The following is an 18892-nucleotide window of genomic DNA, read 5'->3' on the forward strand; positions in this document are numbered from 1 at the left end:
GTATTTTCAGCACTCCATAAGACCTATATTTGCACAGTATCTTGTAATACCTGTAGTATTCAGACCCTTGAGCAATTTTGTTATTTTACTGAACAACAACAAATGCTACATTGAGAATTATGTTCTTCATAATATAAAACCGCCCCACAACAGAATGCTTCTAGCACCAAACTTCAGTGTAGGCATGGAATTTTTTGAGGTTTGTGGTCAGTGTAATATTTGTGCCACAGATGTTTTTTTTTTACCCCACATTCAACTGGGTTATTCCCATTCCATTTTGGGGAAAGCTTTGTGGTTAGATAAGCCCAAGAGAGAGATTCTTGGTTCTAACCTATGTTGGTGGCCTCATGCTGTAATGCTGTAATACATGAGCAGGGACAGGGTATCTGGTTAAAATTTAAAAAAACAAAAAAGCATGGAGCAAAATACATGGACATAGGGGCACTATGCGCCGAAGCGCCTAACACTAGGGTCAATTCGCTAGCGTTGGTCAGTTTCGTTACTTCGCAAATTCACTAACGAACGCTGGCGTAAATTCGATAGTGTTACTTCGCACCCTTACGCCTGGCGAATTTGCGCAACGGACGTAACTACGCAAATTCACTAACGTGTGCATTGTACTGAACGCTACCTTTTACGCTAGACTTCCTTCGCCACCTCAGACCAGGTAAAGCGCAATAGAGTAGATAGGGAAAAAAAATAAAAAAAATTTCTAAGTCCCAATAAAACGCTGGCGTTTATTTCTATATTATGTGGGTGATAGGCTGAAAAAGATCTAAAAATGTTTTTTACATTTCCTAACTCATGGCAACTTTACTATACAGTGGGCACATGTGTAGGGCAAAAAAAAAATCCTATTTGATGTTTTGAAGGTTTCCCAGGCATTTGTAGTGATTGTACGTATTCCTCCATTGAAATTTGAATTTGGCGCCGTATGCAAATTAACCATCGCTAGCGTAACTTTGCTTCGCTTAGCGAATCAACGCTAGCGCAACTTCGCAACCTTACGCTACCCCTGAGCGCAACTTCGGATTTTAGTGAATTTGCGGAGCGCTGGCGAAACTACACCTGGCGAAGTTATGGAAAGACTCCTTATGTGGAAAACCCCAGGTCCTGAGTTCTCTGGATAACAGGTCCCATACATGTATTAAGATGCGGCATAGTTATCCATCTCAATTAAATAGCAGGATAAATTTGCTCCATCTTTGCGTCTATCTGTTATCAAGATACCTTTCAATTAAGCCAACGCAATGATATCATTATATTCTGTTTCTGTTTCCTCAGTCATCAGGAAAGTTAAATAGGGAAGTGGAAATATTCCAAGTTTGTTTATAAAAAAAAAAGTAACAAACTATTCTTGATATTGCTTTACTGAAAGCAAAAATGCATGCAACAAATACTCAACATGTTGACCATATCAGTTCTGTTGCCTGTTGCTAGTGCAATGAAAATTCCAGGAGCTACAACAGTTGATAAATAGAAAAAATATTTTTTAAAATTCTGGCAGATTCAAATCCCCAAATCTATTGTCAATAAATAATGCATTAAAATAGACAAATTTAATTTACTCAGTTATAAATAAACATACTTGTGATAATTTCCAGTTTGCAAGAAACACGGGCACTGGGTAAGTCACGAAAGTTTTCTGTCCCAAAAAAGGAAGACCGGAATTTCATGTTGCTGGGATTTCCATTATGTGTGTGTATAGCACTCTGTTATATCACAATATAAATTAGTCAAATTTAGCCTTAAAAGGACATCAGTTGGCTTTTCAATGTAAAACAACCTTTACTTAAAGTAAAATACTAAAGTGATGCATTTAAAAAGGTGTGTGAAAAATCGCACTGAGATATCCCCAAACATTATTATTAAAAGTCATGGTACATTGTGCAAATTCACATGTATTTATAGTGCAAGTGGCAAGTATAGGGCTCCACTGCTATAGGGCAGGTGGCAAGTATAGGCAGGTCCGGACTGAGAATTAAAATAGGTCCTGGCATTTTAGGTACACAGAGGCCCAAACAGCCCCCAACAGCCCACTAAATAGTGACTTTCTATGGGACCTTATAGCAGCCCCTCTGGCATTTGCCAGAACCCACAGATTGCCAGTCCGGGCCTGAGTATAGGGCTCCACTGCTATAGGGCAGGTGGCAAGTATAGGGCTCCACTGCTATAGGGCAGGTGGCAAGTATAGGATTCCACTGCTAAAGGGCAGGTGGCAAGTATATGGCTCCACTGCTGTAGGGCAGGTGGCAAGTATAGGGTTCCACTGCTAAAGGGCAGGTGGCAAGTATAGGGCTCCACTGCTATAAGGCAGGTGGCAAGTATAGGGCTCCACTGCTAAGGGCAGGTGGCAAGTATAGGGCTCCACTGCTATTGGGCAGGTGTCAAGTATAGAGCTCCACTGCTATAGGGCAGGTGGTAAGTATAGGGCTCCACTGCTTTAGGGCAAATGGTAAGTATAGGGCTCCACTGCAGCCTGTGGCAGTTAGCGTGTCTTAATCAGTGCTTACATGGGAAGGAAGCAAAGCCCAAAAAACATGTGCCCTTCTTTTGCACTTTGTCCTGCGCTCAGCAAAACATTTTTTGCACGCCTTTTATTTCTGCTCTTGCACTATGTCAGTCAATCTAGGCCATGAATGTTAATGTGAGCTATGTGGTTGCTATTTTTAAATAGAAAACAATTCCCCTGAAGATTGAAGGTCTGTATAAAAATATATTGCATAAAACAGCTCATATGTAAAACCCTGCTTCATCTAAATAAACCATTTTTAGTAAAATACACTTTTTTGGTAGTATGTGCCATTGGGTAATCCTAACTACAAAATTGCCATTTTAATTAATAAGGGCCACACCCTTGGATGATACGATTCAGGGTGCACACCAATAAACCAAGGGCACACATACATGTTAGGTCACATGAGCCAATTAATGTTCTGTATTTTACTCCAACACTTTTTTCCTGTTACAGTTGGAGCTGCAATATTTCTGGTCCGGTGATCTCTGAGGGAGCACAGGAAATATACAGTAAAATAGTGGCTCAAGGTAAACAATATAAAAAGGCATTGTTTGCAGATATCTGTATTCCCTTTGGTAAGAATCTTAAATAGGTCCCTTAATATGATATAAATTATCTTTTGATTAAGTATTCATTCTTGGGTTAAAGTTCCTTTATCCTTTAACTATCATGAAATTTAGGGTTCCAATTTCAAAGATGGATACCATGGGGATACCAACAGTAGAAATGGCAGTGCACGAGCAGTTCAGCTTTTTCAATCACAAAAACAGATCAGTTGGAGCCAAAATATTCATACAAAAATCTCATTTATAGTGTAAACCTTGCAAATTGTGGTTTGTTCTGGCTTTTCTCCTGAGCCAGACCAGATATGCAATAGATGGTAATAAAGAAAAAAAAAAAAATCTTGAGTTATGCAGGGGGAGTCACTATAAAAGCACTGTGTTTAAAAAAGCACTTTGTAATCACTTCATTTTCATTCTGACAGTTCCTTTTTTTCTCTCCACTGAATCACTTCTATTAACCGGGCAGGCACATTTACAATGCTTGCTGGGTCAGTCCCTGGGATGATGACACACACTCCTGGGGTGATGACACACACTCCAGTACAAATCTTCACTGAAGTGTTATGCAAATTGACTTCTTACATCAGATCAGGCTGGGGAATTTCCAAAAAAAAAAAAGACAACCCACAGTGTTATTTTCATGATTCAAGGATCTGCATCAAATACTTTTGCCTTGTAACAGATACGGTCAGTTTTAGAAGAACAAGTTTGTAGGGGTGTAATTGTCTCTATTAACTTAACACAAATTATTGCAAAAAGGAAACTGTACAATGTTAAATATATAGGGGCAAATTCACGAAAGGGCAAATTTTCACCTGTGAAGGCTTCACCCATTAGTAAATCTAACCTATAGTCTCTATATATATATATATATATATATATATATATATATATCTTAATTCATTTAGTCAAAATAGGATTTATGTTTGGAAAGAATATGGCCCAAAGTCTGTGGCTGTAGTGGCATCTTGAAATTGAATAAATACTGGTTCATTTTTTTTTTACATTTTTCTCTTGGAAAGTCTTTATTCCTGCTTATAGGATAGTCATTGTTACACGGATTTCTGTTTTAATATCAGTCTGAGAGTATATTTGCATTTTGGAGCCATCTGCATTTATTCGTCGTACATCCAGGTCAAACTTCTTTTTTTTTTTTTTGGGTTGAAAAAGAAATTTGTCCAGTTTTAAAAAAGAATGATTCAGGTGAATCTGTATTTGTGGTCTATTCTGCAGAATGGCCATTTAACTTGAAAGCACCAAATAAGCTGTCGTCTGGCAGGTAGTTTCTATTTAGCCATTTAACATGGTTAGTTTGAATGGAGACATTGTCATATGCATTGAGGTATACCTGCAGGCCCAGGTATTGGTCTCTGTAGACTCTTATTGTACAGTTGCTTTGCTGGATGATTGTATGGTATGCTTGGTGCCTTGGCTTATTATTCACATTCAGGATTGTCTGCAAATCTTCATAATCTTCAAAACATTCTTCTATCATAAAGTGCAGATGACAATATATGTAATAAAGACCTTTGGTTAAAATTATTAGGCTGCCGTTTTGATACTTCATGTTTTTTAATTTAACATTTTCTTGCCACAGGACAGTCTGATTGGCGGAGAATGGTTCATTCTTTGCCACTGGGAAAGAAGGAAAAAATCGATATAAATTAAACAAAGACGTAGACTAAATATAGATATAAACACAGAAAGGTGCTTTGTCTTGGACTTTCCCAGGCTGCTAACAGGAATCCCTCTGACTCTTACATAGTAGATGAGGCTGAATAAAGTCATCATATGTACCTTTTGTGCATAAAAAAAGGTTTTTAAATTGATTAACTTTTAAATTAATTAGTGGAAGGAAAAACAACATCTAAAGCCTCTCCAATTTGCCTTTGGTGGAGGAGCGAATTCCTTCCAGACTTAAAAAGGTCATAATTTCCTGGAACCATTTATTTTGCTATAAGGGATCACACACCTCTCTTGAAACAAATGTACAGTACCTATGGGTTAGGGATTTCATAACTTCACACTCTCACTGTAAAAATCCCTTTTCTTGCCTCAAAATAAAACCTCCTTTCTTCTAATATCAAGGGGTGACTTCAGGTCCTCAGAAAGGATCTGCTGGTGTATAAGGGATCAGAGAGACTATAATATGGAAGCTTATATAATAATACATAGTAGGGACCATATGCCCTTTTAGGGAAAGAATTTCTTTGTAACTGAGATCTTCCATTGCCTTTCTCAGCATATTAACACTTGTTCACTTTTTGTTCTTCAGTAATGTCTTTAATGAGTACTTGAGACCAATGCCACACGGCATATTTTAGATCTGATTTTACAAGTGCTTTCTAAAGTGATAGAATGACCCTCTCCTTTCCTGAATCTATACATTTGTAATGGAGGACAATTCCTTGCTGACCTTTTCTGCTGATTGGGCCCCTAGGTCCTTCTCCATCAAGGATTTTCCAAACTTAAGCCCCACTTATGGTTTAAATGGTTTGCATACATTTAAATCCAAAGTGCAAAATGAAGCAATCAATTCATAATTTTTCTTTTTATCCTTTTGAATCTAGCTTTTGAATGTCAATGATTAATGCTCTTTGCTGAAACATCTCAATATATGCTTGAAACTCATGATTTTAATGTTTTTAACGTTTGCATTCCTTAAATCTAGGGGTATATTTATCAAAGAGTGAAGTTAATAGTGAAGTTCCACCACTAGAGTGAAATGCCGCCACTCTCCATTCATTTCTATGGGATTTTTATAAGCGTATTTATCAAAGGGTGAACTTTGACTTTCACCCATTGATAAATACGCCTTTCAAAATCCCATAGAAATGAATTGAGAGCTGTGGAATTTCACTCTAGTGGTGGAACTTCACTCTTTGATAAATTTACCCCCTAGTGTGTATGTTGACCTTGTGTGTGTATGTAAATGTTTGTTTTTGTTTGCAATATATATTAAATGAGATAATATTATGATCACTACCATAACATTCTATTGCTTGCACTTTTAAAAAGGTTTGGGATCTGTTATCCAGAATATTTGGTGTCTGGGGTTTTTCTAGATAAGGGGTCAACTAAAAACACATTTAAACATTAAAAAGCCCACTATTGCCCTCAGACCCCTGGGCCACTATTACTAACTAGTCAATAAGGATTCATATTAGTGGGGTGAATTATCAAAGGTCAAGCTTGTGAGGTTTTTTATACCTTGAATAAACTCATAACTCGAATGTTTGCTTATTTATGAAAAAACTTGGATGTAAAAAACTCAAATCAGTGCATGGGGGGGGGCATTTGATAATAATTTATTGAGTTATAGGTGAAAAAAACTTGAATCACTGAAATGTAAAGAGTTTTCGATTGAAAACTACAAAAAAACCCTGAACATCATAAAGGCTACAGATATCTTCAAATGGTTCAAGGGACCTCTGCTGTTGACTTTTATATGACCTGGAGAGGTTTTAGAATATTTTCAGATTTGAGCTATTTCCAACTTCAGGGCATAATAAATCTAGAAAAAGAATCGGTGAGTATCCTGGTGCAAACCCTGGTAGGAACGTCACAATAAATATTGTTATCCAGGTTAAACCAGGGGTAGGAAATTTAAGCAAATATTATAGTTTGGGTGCACTGTGGCAGCACCTTCTCTTCTCTGAGAAGAAAGAATTAGAGGTGCAGGGATGTCAAGGTAGTTAAATGTTTAATAATAATACATAATATGTTCTCTCTTGCTTGGCTTCTTTCTATGATGGAGAGGCTATTCAGCAGGTTTGCTCTGGGTGCCAGTGAAACCTATTCACAGCTAGCGATGGGCGAATTTATTTGCCTGATTCGCCGCCAGCGAATAAATTTGTGAAACGCGGGCGAAAATTCGCGGCAAAAATTTGCCCGGCGTCAAAAAAAAAACGGGCACCGGCATCAAAAACTGAAAAAATCCGTTTCACGAATTTCGCGCTAAATTCTCAAATTTTTCGGCGAAGCGAAACAGCGCAAATTCGCCCATCACTATTCACAGCACTGCCACTCTCTGAGTGACTGTGGCATTGCCAGTGGATCTACAACACAACATCAGTGGAAAAACAGCAGTAAGACCCAGTTCTATGATTGTCCATACAAGGAGCTGAAAATATGGGGCTTTAAACATACTTTTTTAAGCATACTATAGATAGATACAGATCTAAAATACAAACTTGATTGTTGGAATCATTCTGCCATAAATGTTTTTGTTAGTTTCCCATATATGTCTTGTTATTATCCACCACTTACATTTAAGCTGAGCGGTGGCAGCTGCCTCGTAGTGATGCACGGGCTCTGAAAAAAATGAATGGATACATCAATAAATAAATGACGCTCTATAGAATTTCAACAAGGCCATGTGGTTGTTGGGGGTATCAATGACAGTTTTAACGAGTTATATGGTGAGCCCAAACAAAAGATACCACATAGTGCACATTATGTCAATGTAAAAGATTTAAATATATGATTTTTGTTATATTTTTATATAAAATCCTGTGTATTCAAAATTCTTTCTAACTATAAATCTCATAGGAAATGGAATATATATATAATGTCATATATTGGATGGCACACCGCTTCCAAATTACACCCGGTTGCACGGTTTAAACATTATAATATATGTCCATAGAAAGAAACCAGCATCCACAGCGTATTCTTGAAAAATCAAAAAAGTGTATATGCTTTTCTTTAATACTTTTTTGATTTTTCAAGAATACCCTGTGGTTGCTGGTTTCTTTCTATGGATATATATATATATATATATATATATATATATATATATATATATATATATATATATATATATATATATATATATATATATATATATATATATATATATATATATATATATATATATATATATATATATATATATATATAGTGAATAAAGTACCCCCTCTTCTAAAATATAAGGATATTATAAGTTACCGAGGAGTTTCATGACCATATAACCTGTTTTTATACAGGTCATGGAATCTGTTATCCGGAAATCTGTTATCCAGACAGCAGATTATTCTATGTAATAATAAAACAATGCCTTGTACTCAATGCTAACTAAAATAAAATTAATCTGCATTAGAGACAAAACAACACTATTTGGTTTATTTAATGTTTAAGAGACTTTTTAGCAGACTTAAGGTATGGAGATACACATTACAGAACAATAACTTTTTGGGAAAACCTCAGGGCCCAAGCATTCTTGATAAGAAATCTCTTACCTTTACTTGCTTATTAAGTATTATTTATATAATACTTAAGCATACGGTAGACTAAACTTGTTTTTTTTTGTTATGTACAGTAGCTCATTTCCTCTTTTCAACCACATATTTAAAAATATACCAGTTATTGTTAAGGCTACATAAACCTAGTTTCTTTTTTACTCAGATTTTAGTAGGACAAACTATTCCCTTGTTGCCATAAGTGGTAAGGTAAGAGACCAGGAAAGTTGTAGAACATAATATTGAATAACATAAATTTTTACAAATGAAGCAAAAAATCATCTTATATTGTCTTAGACTTAGGATAATACTTCACTGCATTTTTAAAGAGGTGGTTCACCTTTAAGTTAACTTTTAGTATGTTATAGATTGGCCAATTCTAAGCAACTTTTCCATTGGTCTTCATTATTTATTTTTCTATAGTTTTAGAATTATTTACCATTTTCTTCTGACTCTTTCAAGCTTTCGAATAGGGATCACTGACCCCATGTAAAAAATGCTCTGTAAGGCTTCACATATATTTATTAAACCCCAAATTTATCTGGTCGAGTTTTTAAAGGGGGAAAAAAATTTGAATTTTTAGAGATTTATTATACCCCAAAGCTGCTAAAAATCAGAAAATACTCCATCTCAAACCTGTTGAGATTATGTAGAAGTCCATGGCAGATATCCTTAAAGTTGTTTATTGACATCACGATCTGCTCTGGATAATCCGATAGAGATGGCGTTTTCATCTGATAAAGTTGAGTTTACTCAGCAACAATTAGACAAAGTCAAATTTTCAGAGCCTCAATCGTACTATTCAAATTAACACTCAATTTAGTTGCAGCATTTTTTCGACTTTTTTCAAGAAGAATTATTGATAAATGAGTTCAATTTGTGGATGGGTGTTTGATTGACTTTGTTTTAATAAAAATCTGAGATAAACTCGAGGTTTAGTAAATAACCCCCTAATTGGAGATTGCAAATTGGATAGCTGCTGAATAAAAAGCTAAATAACGCAAAAATCACAAATAATACTTGGGTATTCAATTTCAGGAAGAGCATTTGTCCAACTGCATGCTCAAATTATTTAAGAGCTCTAGATGCTGCAGGCTACAGGAAACTAACTATAAAACAGCCTCCAGATGGTACCTAACTCCTTCCAAGGCTTAAACATATTTTTAAACATACGAGTGACAGATGTTGGAGATGTGGAATTGAAGAGGGAACTTTGTTACACATATTCTGGTCTTGCCCACTTATTCCATTTTGGAATACCATAAACAAATGATAAACCATATTCTGCATTTCGATATACCTGATGATCCGGCTTATGTGTTATTGTTCCATATGGATAAGCCACTTAACAATTTCACCTCTACTATCGAACCCCTCTTGCTAAATGCAGCAAAAATGCTGATTCCACTAAAATGGAAACAGACTTCTATCCCTACATTAATGACAAGAATGGTATAATAAGATAGAAGAATTACATAAATTTGAACAACTATCACTTTTTGAAGCTGATTAGTTATAATACAAAATGGTATAGGTGGCGCTCATTTAAGGAGTCCGATTATTATTATAAACAATCTCTCCCCTAGGAGTCCACTGTAGCCTCTTCTTTCTGTCACAATCGACACACAGCTTTGTGATTAATGTTTATTGCTTATTGTTTTACTGTTACTGTTTTCTGACAGTTTCGTTACATGAGCCTGTATTTCCAATTGTTAATATGTTGGCAATGCTTGTGTAATATGTTTCTATCACATTGTATTTCCTTCCCTCTTTCTTTATCCTGTCCCTCCCCCCTTTTTATTTAAATTTTTGTTCCTTTCCATATACTGTCTTTGTGTAAAAAACTCAATAAAAAGAGATTTAAAAAAACATTGGTCACAATGTCATGCTAATGATCTGCTTGGGTAGTCTAGAGCAGTAGTTCCCGATCTGTGGAGCTGGCCTAGATCCTTGATCTGGTCTCCTAGATTTTGCCTCTCAAAGACCGCAGATGAATTTAGGTGAATATCAATTTGCTGCCTTATTTGCTGCCCCATATTTTATTTCCTATGGGGGGGGGCATATGACCCAGTGTTGGGTGGCTTCACTTGGTCTGAAAGTGGGGAATAGTATTTTGTCTTGATACCTGCTGGTTGGTTTCTATGGGTTACAAGTACTGTAGAAAAATATGCAGATTACATTTTTGGTTTCACTTCTTTCTGAAGTACTGTGGATGCTTTGTTTCTTCACTCCCAACTTAAAAAACATGTTGGAACCCAAAAAGAAGATGCCCTTCCCTGATCAACTGAATATCTTCATGGCTTCATTCAGATACTGATAAGGCTGGGTGGCTGTTAGGCTAGTAATGCAGTCAAATGGCTGCTTGGGCCCATGTGGCTGATCATGACCGAGTAGTCAAATGATTGGGAGAGCCAAATGTGAGTGAATCAGTCAAATTTCCTCTTGACTGGGAAAGTCTGCCCATGGAAGCTGAGGTGTTATTTAATTAACTGTTGTTGGTCTGTCCCTACATTGTATGCACAGTTGCCTCAAGTGGCAAATCAAGGACATATGTATTCTCCCCTTGAATAATTCTTCTTTTCAGGACTGACTGTTAGCAGCAGGAAAAACACAAATAGTACTGGTGCTGCAATTATAAAAACATAGTAACATAATAAGTTAGTTTGAAAAAAGACACACATCCACCCTTTTAAGTCTATATTTAACCTGCCTAACTTCTAGTTTATACAGAGGAAGGCAAAAGCCCCAATTTGAAGCCTCTCCAATTTTCTTCAGAGGGGAAAAAAATTCCTTCCAGACTCCAAGATGACACTCTGACCAGTCCCTGGATCAACTTGTACTATGAGCTATCTTCCACAACCCTGTATTCCCTCACCGTTTGTAAAACAAATAATTTTAAAAAAATTGGAAAATATTGCAAACGGATCGAGAAATGGGTAAACTATTCAAAAATCCTGCTTTATTCTCATATAGAACAGGGAGAACAATAGGAGAAATGGTATCTAAAAAAGTCCTAAAGAAGGAAAGGAATATGGGATTATTGGCGCCCCTTAAAAATGGCACTTTTGGATGTGGGGATTGTGCACACTGTAATGGAATTATACATGGGGAGACAATAGCACATCCAACAAAAGGTTTTCCCATTAGGATTAATGGGCACTTTACATGTAACAGTAAGGAAGTAATATATACAGTATGTTAAAATGCCCATGTGGATTAACATATGTAGGGCAGACGAGTAGATCCATTAAGACTCGGTTAAATGAACATAAAAGTAAAATAAGAAATTATACAGCTGAGCTGGAAGAAAGAAAGACAGAATCTCTGAATTATCAGTAGCCAAACATTTTTTTCATAGTAAACACACAGTGTCGCAATTAAGATGGACAATATTAGAGCAAGTAAGTTCCATCAGAGGAGGTAACGTACGGAAACATTTATTAAGAAAAGAGGCAGTGTGGATAAAATGACTAGATTCTCTTATGCCGATGAGATTAAATGAAAATTTTAGTTTGCAATACTTTTTATAACTGAATAGTATTTAAAAGAATTTTTCTGATATTGGATCAACTTGTATGATGTATTAATTGTAATGACTGGTTTTAACTAAGATAAATTATTTATGTATTACAGGTATTGAATTATGCACCTAAAATGAATTGAGACTGTATGGCTATGGAATAAGGATTTTTGTATCAAGATGTTAAGGGGTTAATGAAATTGGTAAATGGTCACATGATGTAAGGGGCATTTAAAACATGAGGTTCACTGTGTGTGTAAGGCACCTGAGGAAGGGGTTTTCCCCCGAAAGCTTGTGTGTGAATTCCGCTGGAATAAAATGTTTTAAAGGCAAAGCCTGAGGATGGTGTGCTTCATATCCTATTATTCAAGATGGCTGTTAGGTTAGTAATGCAGTCAAATGGCTGCTTGGGCCCATGTGGCTGATCATGACCGAGTAGTCAAATAATTGGGAGAGCCAAATGTGAGTGAATCAGTCAAAGATCCTCTTGACTGGGAAAGTCTGCCCATGGAAGCTGAGGTGTTATTTAATTAACTGTTGTTGGTCTGTCCCTACATTGTATGCACAGTTTCCTCAAGTGGCAAATCAAGGACATATGTATTCTCCCCTTGAATCATTCTTCTTTTCAGGACTGACTGTTAGCAGCAGGAAAAACACAAATAGTACTGGTGCTGCAATTATCAAAACATAGTAACATAGTAAGTTAGTTTGAAAAAAGACACACATCCACCCTTTTAAGTCTATTTAGCCTGCCTAACTGCTAGTTTATACAGAGGAAGGCAAAAGCCCCAATTTGAAGCCATTCCAATTTACTTCAGAGGGGAAAAAAAATCCTTCCAGACTCCAAGATGACACTCTGACCAGTCCCTGGATCAACTTGTACTATGAGCTATCTTCCATAACCCTGTATTCCCTCACTTGCTAAAAAGCCATCCAAGCCCTTCTTAAAGCTATCTAATGCTATCTTTGCTAAAGCATTTGATACAGTGCCACACAAAAGGTTACTGGTTAAATTAAGGAATGTTGGCCTGGAACATAGTATTTGTACCTGGATAGAGAACTGGCTAAAAGATAGACTACAAAGAGTGGTGGTAAATGGAACATTTTCTAATTGGACCAGTGTTGTTAGTGGAGTACCGCAGGGCTCTGTACTAGGTCCCTTGCTTTTCAACTTGTTTATTAATGACCTGGAGGTGGGCATTGAAAGTACTGTTTCTATTTTTGCAAATGATACTAAATTGTGCAGAACTATAGGTTCCATGCAGGATGCTGCCACTTTGCAAAGTGATTTGTCTAAACTGGAAAACTGGGCAGCAAACTGGAAAATGAGGTTCAATGTTGATAAATGCAAGGTTATGCACTTTGGCAAAAATAATATAAATGCAAGTTATACACTAAATGGCAATGTGTTGGGAGTTTACTTAAATGAAAAGGATCTAGGGGTCTTTGTAGATAACACGTTGTCTAATTCTGGGCAGTGTCATTCTGTGGCTACTAAAGCAAATAAAGTTCTGTCTTGCATAAAAAAGGGCATTAACTCAAGGGATGAAAACATAATTATGCCTGGTAAGGCCTCATCTGGAGTATGCAGTTCAGTTTTGGACTCCAGTCCTTAAGAGGGATATAAATGAGCTGGAGAGAGTGCAGAGACGTGCAACTAAATTGGTTAGAGGGACGGAAGACTTAAATTATGAGGGTAGACTGTCAAGGTTGGGGTTGTTTTCTCTGGAAAAAAGGCGCTTGCGAGGGGACATGATTACACTTTACAAGTACATTAGAGGACATTATAGACAAATGGCAGGGGACCTTTTTACCCATAAAGAGGATCACCGTACCAGAGGCCACCCCTTTAGACTAGAAGAAAAGAACTTTCATTTGAAGCAACGTAGAGGGTTCTTCACAGTCAGGACAGTGAGGTTGTGGAATGCACTGCCGGGTGATGTTGTGATGGCTGATTCAGTTAATGCCTTTAAGAATGGCTTGGATGATTTTTTGGACAGACATAATATCAAAGGCTATTGTGATACTAAACTCTATAGTTAGTATAGGTATGGGTATTTAGAATTTAATTAAAAGTAGGGAGGGGTGTGTGTATGGATGCTGGGTTTTCATTTGGAGGGGTTGAACTTGATGGACTTTGTCTTTTTTCAACCCAATTTAACTATGTAACTATGTAATGTATCAGCCTGTACAACTGATTCAGGGAGAGAATTACACTCTGAACCCCTTCTGAATATTTAGCCGGACCCTCCTTTCTTGATGACCTCTTGTCAGCTGGAAGGACCTACTGGTAAATAAAACATTACAGAGATTATTATAAGATCCCCTTATATATTTACTCATAGTTATCATATTCCCCTGAAGTGCCTCTTCTCCAGCGTGAACAACCCCAAATTAGCAATTCTTTCCTTGCAGCTGATATTTTCCATACCTTTTACCCTCTCTAATTCAGTAATGTCCCATTTGAGCACTGGAGACCAAAACTGTATGGCATATTCAAGATGGGGTCTTATCAGCGTTCTGTACAGTGGAAGAAACCCCCCTCCTGTGACTCTATGCCCCGTTTAATACAGCTCAAAACCTTGTTTACCCTTGAAGCTACTGACTGGCATTGCTTGCTACAGCCAAGTTTATTATCTACAAGGACTCCAAGGTCCTTTTCCATTAGGGGTTTGCCTAGTGCAGTCCCATTAAGGATTTAAGGAGCTTGCTTTTTTTTACAACCCAGGTGCATGACATTAATCAACATTGAATTTAATCTGCCACTTAGCTGCCCAGATTGCCAGTTTATCAAGATCCTGTTGCAAGGATGCTGCATCCTGGGTGTAATTAAATGGGCTGGATAGTTTTGTGTCATCTGCAATCACTGATACATTACTTTAAAAAAACCTCCCCTATGTCCATAATGAACAAGTTAAATAAAAGTGGACTCAATACAGAGCCCTGAGGGACCCCACTTAGAACTTTACTCCAAGTAGAGAATGTCCCATTAACAACCACCCTCTGTGATTGATACTGTAGCCAGTTTCCTATCCATGAGAGGGGAGACTACAATGAAAATGAAGCTGCGTGCCACAGTTCCCACGCATTAAAATTGCATACTGTGCAAATATTGCTTAAATAATATGCTACCCCCAAAATGTTTTACACATGTAACTGTTTAATATTCAAAAGAATTAGAATATCCCTGAATATCAATTGGAGTGTTTGCCTCAGCTGTTTAACATGAGGTATTTTTCTCAAGAAAACATAACCAGGACAAAGTGTTGGAAATATGTCAGAGAAAGTTGTGATCCAATGTCTGCGCTAGTGGGAGAAGTTTAGTGTCACAGCACGTATGCTCTGAGTGCGCCATATCCTCTTTTGCTGACGTTTCCATGGGGAATCAGGCAAACATATCTTTATGGTGCAATATACATATACAATTTATCTTCAAGGACTATATTAATAAGTAACAGTTTACACAGGCTAATATGGCAAATGGAGGCTCAACATATTGTTGTTTCATGCTAAACTCCAATCTCTTGCTACTATAAATATGCAGCTCTTAAATCACCTTTTGGCCAATTGTGGAATTCTACTGCACAAACAGGATAATGGTAAGTAATGTAAATGTAAAAAGCAGTATCCATTTTATTTGTATGTAGAAAAATGTACAGAGCATGTCAGGAGAGCTGGATTTGATTGCACGAGACACATGCAACTAAGCTGGTAAGAGTGATGGACGGTTTAAACTATGAGGGTAAACTGTCAAGGTTGGGGTTGTTTTCTCAATTTTTGTAGCATAGGTGGTTCTTCACTGTAAGGGCAGTGAGGTTGTGGAATGCTCTGCCGGTTGATGTTGTGATAGCAGATTCTATTAATGCCTTTAAAAGAGAACTACACCTCCTACAATTAAAAGCCCCAATCGCTTCCTCCACTGGCCCCTCCCTGCTTCCTTCTCACATAATGTTCAATGAGAATAATTGTCCCATCCAGCAACAATGATCTAATTTTGCAGAGTAGCACAGCAGAGCTCAGGGGAGCCATGTTCGGTCACTACAGTATCTTCTGAATACTCTTCTTTCTTTTCAGTAATTTATAGAGCTTTCCGGGTCCAACTGTGCATGCGGCAAAGTGTCAGTGCTCACTTCACAAAGATACCGATACCCTGAGCTCCGCTACAGGAGTCATGTATCCCCGTTACAGGAGAGAGCAGGTACACTATGATTTGGCCTGCCACCCCCTGGGTCAGAACAGACTCTCCAAGCCTTAATGAAAATCCACCTTTGCTTCCCACTTATGTGGCAGTTTCTTCAGAGCCCTGATAATGACCCCCTTTCCTTCCACACCCTAATTAGAGTGCATTTTTCTGCCACTGGGGTGCCCTACTGACTTTTCACACACTAATATCTGGGACTTTGCAGCACATTACCTTCACTTTGCTGCTTCTCTCTCCCAGCAGCATGTAACCATTTAACTAAATATAAGACCTGGTGTCAGCAGAGTACTGGAGTGGTCCACTTGAAGGGAAAGTGGACATGTATAGGCAGATGAGAGCACCACCCACAGATACTCGTCTATACATTCAGTAATGGACACTTGTGTTATTTAGGAAGCACACCAAGGTTTGGACCTATATTTACCCTTAATCAAAATTGTACAATAAAGAAATTCAACTTTTGTTATGGATTGTCCTATGCACTGGTCTTAACCAATAAGTTACAGTGCCCATACACAAGCGGATATTATCTTCCAATTCAATAGTTTATGAGACAAAAATAAGCCTACTCTGATGAAATCTATCTCTGTTCAGAGCTCTTTCAAATACTGATATGGCCAGGTGGACAGTCCACATAAATGGCAAAAAACAGTTTTCATTTGGTAATGGCAGCTGCCCACAAATCAATATAGCCATACTGGAGTAAACAAAATGTTAATTCATAAAAAAAACAGGTCACATTAAAATTCTCTACTCCCATTTATATGGAATCATCTAGATCAGGGCTGTCCAAATGGCGGCCTGTGGTACCCCTTGTGTGGCCCTCCACATGAAAGTCTGCCTGTGTCTGTTTACCATGTGTAAACTTTCAAAGGTATCAGTACTGAGATTAACCTTCCCCTGTATTGTTTAAACCTCAAATTCAGACTCTAATCCCCTATATTGTTCACACATGTAATCCCCCCCTTCATTGTTCACACCTGTGACACCTCTATTGTTTATATCCTAAAACCCTGTACTGTTCAAACCTGAGACACAGACTGAAACTGCCCACATTGTTCACCTGTTCACACCTTATTCCAAATGCTAATGGGACACCAGCACTTTGTCACTGTATGTAGCACATTTTAGAGTGGTCCTGATGAGTTTCCCTGTCTCCTGATCTATCTTCCCTATGCTCCCTGTGTGTGCCATACTCTGCTTCCCTATGCTCCCCATGTGTGCCATACTTTGCCTCCCCTATGCTCCCTGTGTTTGCCATACTCTGCCTGCCCCATGCTCCCTGGTGTGCAATACTCTGTATGCATGACATACTCTGCTCATCCTATTCTCCTTGGTTGTGCCATACTCTGCCAGTGTGTGCCATACTATGTCTTCCCTATGCTCTCTGTGGGGCAAATTCACTAAAGCATGAAGCGGCTAACGCTAGCGGGAATTCGCCAGTGTGACGTCATTTCATTACTTCGCTGATTTACTAACAGGCGCTGGCATAAATTCGCTAGTGAAGTGGACCTACTCTAGCGCTACTTCGCAACCTTACGCCAGGCGAAGTTGTGCTATGGTGAAGGGACGTAACTTTGCTAATTCATTAACTTGCGCAAAGTGCAATAGAGTAGATAGGGCTTTCTTCAAAAAAAGTAAAAAAAAATTCTAAGTCCCAAAAAACTCTGGCGTCTTTTAATTTTTTAAGGGTGATAGGCTGAAGAAGATCGAAAAAATTTTTTGGGGTACCCTCCTTCCGCCCTACATTTCCTAACATATGGCAACTCAACGTTACAGTGGGCACATGTGTAGGGCAATAGAACACCTTTATTTTATTTTTTAAAGGATTCCTGGGCTTCTGTAGTGTAATGTAGTTGCTGCTGCATATACGTCCATTATATTTTAATTTATGCAAATTAGGCAACGCTAGCGTAACTTCGCTTTGCCTGGCGAAGTAACGGTAGCGCAACTTCGCTACCATTCGCCTCCCTGAGCGCAATCTCACATTTTAGAGAATTTGCGTAGCGCTGGCAAAACTACGCCAATACAGAGCAGCTTCTTGTGTTCATTGCCAGAAATGTTTGAATGACTCATATTAATTGCTTCCTGTATGCAAGCTGAACATCTGGTTGATCTTGCATGTTCAAGTACAAGAAAGTGAACAAGCCCATGGATTGGCAGAGACGTAGGAAAGTTAACACAGCACAGGGCTTATGCAGGGCTTATGCTTTTGCCAGCTGTCAATGTCACATTTTTGGTGACTGTATTTCCTGTGATTTGCTCTGTGCCAAGACCCACAGAAAGTATTGTCTACAGTTGTATATTTTCTTGAAATGATAAATATTGCCCTCTGCTGGTTGTACATCATAGAAACATTTTCTCTTTTTATTTTAATAGAAGATTAACTAAAAAAGCCAGACATGAAAGGACATCTGATTCTAATCAGGTCTTACCCATTAATTTCTATAGTTTATAGGTGTTGTCAAGAAATTAACATAACCATATAAATGCTGCAGGACTGGTTCCCATTAATTTATGGTTGGAAAGGTGAGGATTTTTAGGTGAGAGCTGGCATGAAGCAGGCATGTCCTTTGAGTCCACTCCTGTATGTTTTTTTATTAGATCCCTTCCTGAGGAGACTGCAGAATTGTAGGCTTGAGGGGGTCCTTTTTCAGTTGAGTCAATATTTTAAGTCCATGGCCTACACAGAAGATGTCACTATGGCGGGGCCTGTTCATGCTGACTGGGTGCCACAGGCAACTCGGCCATCCACCACGCATTCCCCCACCTGAGCACTTGCGACCATGAATTTGCGCACTTGGCCAAGGTAAATGTGGGATGGTATAAATTGTTTGTTCTTTTGCAGCT

The 18892-nt window shown here is 37.9% G+C and overlaps 1 protein-coding gene across 1 annotated transcript in view; it reads right to left on the bottom strand.

The window, feature by feature from the left end:
• Positions 1 to 3961: 3961 nt before the first annotated feature.
• The window catches only part of LOC121396891 (tumor necrosis factor ligand superfamily member 8-like), a 29147-nt gene continuing 14216 nt past the window's right edge, over positions 3962 to 18892 (bottom strand). The window contains exons 3-4 of the mRNA XM_041572507.1: positions 7351 to 7395; positions 3962 to 4716 (exon numbers count right to left, since the gene is read on the bottom strand). Of these exons, the coding sequence (XP_041428441.1) occupies positions 4304 to 4716; positions 7351 to 7395 (458 nt within the window). The 3' untranslated portion in view covers positions 3962 to 4303. The remainder of the gene's footprint in view (positions 4717 to 7350; positions 7396 to 18892) is intronic.

This window comes from Xenopus laevis, chromosome 8L (assembly GCF_017654675.1).
Source record: "Xenopus laevis strain J_2021 chromosome 8L, Xenopus_laevis_v10.1, whole genome shotgun sequence".
NCBI classification, from domain to species: Eukaryota; Metazoa; Chordata; class Amphibia; order Anura; family Pipidae; genus Xenopus; species Xenopus laevis.